This window comes from Monopterus albus, unplaced genomic scaffold (assembly GCF_001952655.1).
Source record: "Monopterus albus unplaced genomic scaffold, M_albus_1.0 scaffold205.1, whole genome shotgun sequence".
Classification (NCBI taxonomy): domain Eukaryota; kingdom Metazoa; phylum Chordata; class Actinopteri; order Synbranchiformes; family Synbranchidae; genus Monopterus; species Monopterus albus.
In genome coordinates this window covers 416,254-422,322 of record NW_018128085.1, presented here as the reverse complement: position 1 = coordinate 422,322, position 6,069 = coordinate 416,254, and the positions used below count along the sequence as shown (strand labels likewise).

At 40.8% G+C, this 6,069-nt stretch overlaps 1 protein-coding gene across 1 annotated transcript in view; it reads left to right on the top strand.

Annotated features, from left to right (window-relative positions):
* The first annotated feature begins 2,888 nt into the window (after positions 1-2,888).
* slc24a2 (solute carrier family 24 member 2) overlaps positions 2,889-6,069 on the top strand; it is a 9,650-nt gene continuing 6,469 nt past the window's right edge. The window contains exon 1 of the mRNA XM_020618438.1: positions 2,889-3,968. Within this exon, the coding sequence (XP_020474094.1) occupies positions 3,048-3,968 (921 nt within the window). The 5' untranslated portion in view covers positions 2,889-3,047. The remainder of the gene's footprint in view (positions 3,969-6,069) is intronic.

Below are 6,069 nucleotides of genomic sequence, written 5' to 3'. Positions count from 1 at the left end.
TGTACAGTACCTCTAGAAACAGTATCTCAAAGCAAACTGCAAACAAACTAACCTGTGAAATCTGTCAAAGGGCTGGTGAGGTTTGTTCTACATGGCAAGAGACTTTGTATTTCAAGTTATGCAGGCAGTGTACCTCAGTCTACCTAGAAGGAGGTTTAGATTAGCTGGGCTGGTTGTGTAACACGTTTAGCCTTTTCAAGACTTTACATAGCCCTTAAATAAGCAGCTACAACCCAAATATAGCATCCTTACTGAGGTCAAACACCTTTATGCTGCTTCTTTGGTCCATGGCATTGGTTTGTTCTTCTACACTGTAAATATAGACTGTACTAAATACAGAGAGGGCACAACTTTTATCAAAGTAATTTTGGCATGGTAAAATTTCACCAAAAATTGTAAGAAAACAGACTCTAAGCCACAAAGAGCAGCATATTCCTTTCAAGGCAAAGTTTGCAGGCCACTTCATTAAGTATATTCCTGTTTAATTGGATAAAAACAGTAGGAGGTGAGAACAACAGGCAGGTCTGGTTGTATTTAATCTCAAAGGGGAATACGTGGTTTAGCAAGGAACTTTTCATCATCACTCACGGACTGCAAAAAATGTCAATCTTTGCATTGTTTATATTGAGTTTTTGTTTTTTTTTTTTAAATCAAATCAAAAACTGTTGTTCAAAAATTTCTGTTTTGGATCTTTTATTTTACTTGTTTTGACATTTATAACTACTCTTGTCCGTTCTTCTCTCCCTCACTCTCAAACACACACATTCTTTCTATAATTGTGAGGAAACTCACTGAAATAATGTATTTTTAACCCTAAAACTAAGTCTTAACCCTTGAAGAGCCCTTTGAAGTTGTGAGGGCCAGCCAAAATGTACTCACAACAGTGGGTTTGAACTACAGTTTGTCCAATATTCTCTCTCTTAGGAGCAAGTGCTGCTCCCAAATCCAATTACAAATGTGGGAAATGAAAGACAGAAGACATGGTGATGTCACTTCAAGCAGTTATATGGCAAAATCATGCAAACAAGAATTGGGAAATAGTGACAAAATATACTAAAGTAAACCTTACTGGCCAAACATACACACTTATAATTTTATATTTTTTTAAAAGGAAATGACAGAAAATTTGTGCAAAAGTATCAGTCTAAATTAACAGATGCCAGAATGAAGACGTGCAAGACTAAAGTTTGATTTAAAATATCTCTGACACCCTAATACAAATATCACATAACATCTCTTGTGAACATTGCTGTGGTTTGTTACGTCACAGATTAATTGTGATAGTTTTCAGTGACGGCTCTATGATCTGATGGCCCAATAGGCCTCACTGCCATCAGGTTGGGTAAGACCCGTTTGCTTGGGTGTAGGGATGGGAAGAAGTGTTACATGATACAGGGGAGCCAGTAGGCGCTGGAGAGAGGAGGGAAGGATGAAAGATGGACAGCTATAGACAACACTGATCCTCATTCTTGGACAGAGACATATGGAGAGAGAGAGAGAGGACAAGGAAGGAGGAGACAAAGAGGAAGGCACTGTCAAAGGGGGATGGAGCATACAGAGGGATGAAGGAGCTCTCAGTCTTTGGCTTTTGACCGAGAGTTCCACTTCTGCAGAAGGAGGAAAATCTCAGTGAGGTTTTGTAATAACTAATAACTGAGTCCTCGGGACCTTTCTCCATTTGAATTCAATTTAGCGGAATATTCACTCAGGAACAAAAAAGATGCTTCTTTATGTTTTATGTGTAACTGTAAATTGCCTTTGTCATAATGTCCATAGAGAGACCAGAGTGTTTTCTGAATAATGCTGTTATAGCACAATTAGATTTGAAATTCTTAAATGATTGATAGCTAACATTGGTGTTTGATAGCAGATTACAGCAGTTCAGTGTTTAGGATTGGTGAGATCAGCACTGCAGTTTGCCTAATGTAGCTGAATAACTCTGATGTGAAAATGAATTTTCATTTAACTTCAGTTCATTGTGTTGGCGTCTACTTTTTGACTTGAAGTGTGCAGGCCCCGAGGCTAATCTGAGTACAGTACATCTTCTCACGGATTAAATGGCTTCCTAATGAGCTTTCACTAATGTCCGAGCTTCATTTAAAAGAGAGCTCTGACTTTAGGTTAACAGCACAGTGATAAGAAGCCCACACTTTAACATTTACTTTCAAGCACTATTAACAATTTAGGACTCACAATAATTCCAGTTGCTAGAAAATAGGATTTTTGTGCTTTAAAAAAACATTACATGTATATATTTTAAGGTCAGTGCGAGGACTCAAACTGCCAACATCACACACACATGCTATGCCCGAGTACACGGTGCACCACACCATGCCATTCGGCTATCAAGACGCCCCAAAATGTTGTACTTTATCTATAAAAAGGAAAAGCAACCCCTGTGCAGAATGTCCCTTTACAGAATGTTCTAATATCATAGACATCATCTTATTGTAATGTTGTTCTGTGTCTGGTCATGGGGGAGTAAACTGTAACTAGTTATATAATGATGTGTTGTTACTCTATAACAGTTTCATTAACTTTTTCACCATATAATTTCACTAATGTAACCAGTGCAGTAACAACATCTGACAATAAATGTTTGGGTATGTAAAGTATAATGTTTAAGTATAATGTAGAAAGCAGAACTGTATTCAGATACAATACTTGCATAAATGTACTTACAGCTACTTTCTGCCACAGCCCACAAGGCATGTGAGTGAACGTTTATCAGGGGTGGAACAAAACACAAAGAAGACATCATACTCATTAATAGTATGTTTATGTATTCAATTCCAATTTTAGACACTGGCAGAATTTGTTGTCATTTTCTATACCTGCTCTATGGTTTTAGCACTGATATAAACATTTTCTCTGTCTTGCAGTGAGTAATATGAGGAAGCCTTTGAATGGACTAGATCCTGGAATCAGACTGCAGGGCTTCCACTGTGATTAGACTGGGGAGCAACATGCTAACGAATCGGTGAACCATCACGGCCTGGGGGGATTCCAGACGCCTCCACTCTGCCTGACATCCGGCACCAAACACCATGGAACTCATAATACCCATAAGAAGTCAAGACATGATGGCTTCGTCCAGCTCTGCTCCTCTTCTGGGCCCTCATAGCAGCTGCACCAGGCACCACTACCAGAGAGTCAAGAGAAAGCTGCGGCCCGGACGAATACTGGGGTTCATCATAAGCCTGGTAATAGTTTGTACAGTCTGTTCATGGAGTGCCTTGTCACTGGCCACGATGGTGGCCACTGAGCTGGAATCCATAAGTGAAGGCTCAGCAGAAGCAGCAGTGCCCCAAAGAACTCTTCTGCAGAACCACAACCTCTCAGTCGCAGCAGAGGACACACCTTTGGCCATGGCATCATCTGAAATAGAGATGAATCATGGGGACTACCCAACGGACTACTTCAGCGTGGAGGAGAGACGTCAGGGCTATGTGCTGCTTCATATGTTTGGCATGCTGTACATGTTCATAGCCTTAGCCATCGTCTGCGATGAGTTCTTTGTCCCTGCGCTCACTGTCATCACAGAAAAACTGGAGATCTCTGATGATGTAGCTGGAGCCACCTTCATGGCAGCAGGTGGCTCAGCCCCAGAGCTCTTCACCTCCGTCATAGGAGTCTTCATCTCCCATAGTAATGTGGGTATCGGTACCATTGTGGGCTCTGCCGTCTTCAACATCCTGTTTGTGATCGGGATGTGCGCCCTGTTCTCCAGAGAGGTGCTGCACCTCACCTGGTGGCCTCTTTTCAGAGACGTCACGTTCTATATCTTTGGTTTGCTCATGCTCATTTATTTCTTTCTGGATAATCAAATCACAGTGGTGGAAAGTCTCAGCCTGCTGACGTGCTACACCTGCTATGTGACATTCATGAAGTTCAACGCCAAAATGGAATTTTTCATCAAGAGCATGCTGAGCAAAAACCAGGTGGATGAGCTGGAGACTACACCAAAGGTGAGCCAGACTCCATCCATCCATCCATCCATCTTCTCCAAACCCCTCATCTTATGACATACCCACCCTGCGTTTACCACTTTTTGCTCAACAGCACTCACCTTTCACCAGGTCTTGAGTACCAACAGCTGATCCAAATATACATTTAGCCCAGTGTCTTCATTCCCTGATTGACACTACCATTCATAAACAGAGCATCCTCATCAGAAACAACCATCCAGGAGTTTTAAGTGACTTGGTGGCATGTCAAAAAAGCAGGAAAAATGAAGTGAAAATCAGAAAAGTCTAGTTCTTTTTCTTTCTTTACATGAACTGTGATTCTTGACACAAATTTCTAACAACAAAAACATAACATTTCTCAGAAGTTCATGATTGTCTTTGCCAGTATCTCTGATCTGAGAGAAAGCTTTTGGTTTTGACACTGAATAAGATCATGGAGACAATTAGCCATTGCTACTGATCTGAGAATAGTAGTGCTCCGGTGCTGGGACTCCGAGAGGGTGTTAAAACGGTAAAGGATATAAAGATTTGTCTTAGCATGCCATCTGTGCAGTTCAGACAGTGCCAGAGCACAGCTCCTTTATGCTGACTAAGTCTAGGTACAGGCCTTGTCTACAGTCATTATGTTTAGTAACCTCATCCAGACCAGAGCAGCAAGGTTTTCAGCAAGGATCCCACTTCAACTGAATTAAAATACAGATGCATTATGTGTACAAATACTTTAGAAAGTTACAAACCAGGCTGAGGTACCATTCGTGTAATTTCATTCACAATTTTTGTGTTTCAAAATAGGGTATTGATTACTTATACGTACCGTATGTTTACAGTCACACCTATCACACATAACTGAACCATTTCCAAAGAGCGGCATCAGCCCTAAGACAGAAGTAACTGCCCAAACCGAAAATGATAGGATTATATCCAATTTTCTGTTATCAGTTTATTTATCCATGATCAAAATGATTTCACTCTAGTGGATTAGGGAAGCACACTGCACCTCTACTCTAACATTTGATTAAACTGCACACAAAAATCACAGCATTTACACTCATCTTTTCCATGTTACAGTCACAGTGAGATTTATTTGTTCCACTTTTTCATACTTTTCTGGCCAGGGCGAAATGTGATGGAGCAAAGAAACTGGAGTGGAATTAGTAAAAACAAACCGTTTAGCGTCTCGTCCATGTCTAGCTCTGCTCGCCTCTGTCCTGGCGTTGAGGGGCTCTTGACTCTGGCAGAAGGCTGCAGCTGTGAGGGTTGTTTGTCCACTGTATCAGCTCATTCACACTAAACATCTGCAGTTATTCATCCTAACATGGGTTATACACTAATCCCATATGCCTCTCTACTTCTGGTCACAATATTAGGAACGCAAGAGATGTGACAAGGTTCTGACTTTTTAAAACAGCCAAAGGAAACATATCAAACACATAAGTAATAACTGTAGAATTCTGATGACAATGGTTCTGCTTCTAATTTAGATCGGGGTCTTGCACCGTGTGACTCGTACTGACACGATGCTGACACACTTACAAGTAATAATCACTTCACAGACACTAAGATGATGGAGAGGTATAATTTTGAGATGAGCATGGAGTGCTCATCCCGCTGCTTGGTGCAGGATTTATAAATAACACATGCATCCTTATGACAGAGTGAAACATTGATGGTCTGTGTAGCTGGAGTCATAGCTGTTGCTCTCTGATCTCATACGACACCCCAGGTGACAAAGGCTAAAATGACTGTAGGCTGATCTTGCAGTTGCTTGCCTGTAACTTGGACCAGTATCACCCACCACTCGTACTTCAGGAGTATATATAGGGCAATACTGCACATGATCAGGCTTTGGTTTCGTTATCACCGCAGATTGTGTACCTTTTTCATCAAAATGTTTACAGAGCAAATTGTTTGGATACAATAGTGGTTGAAAATACTTTGTATAAAGATGTAATAATTCATGTTAGTGATTTCAGGATGTAGAAGTTCTGTGTTGTAGGTGACAGATAAGCTCATGCTCACCGGTCTATAACACAGTCGTGTTCTTTTTTAAAGCTCCTTTTGAATGCTCAGGTAATTGTAAACACAACACTGTGTTTTTCAT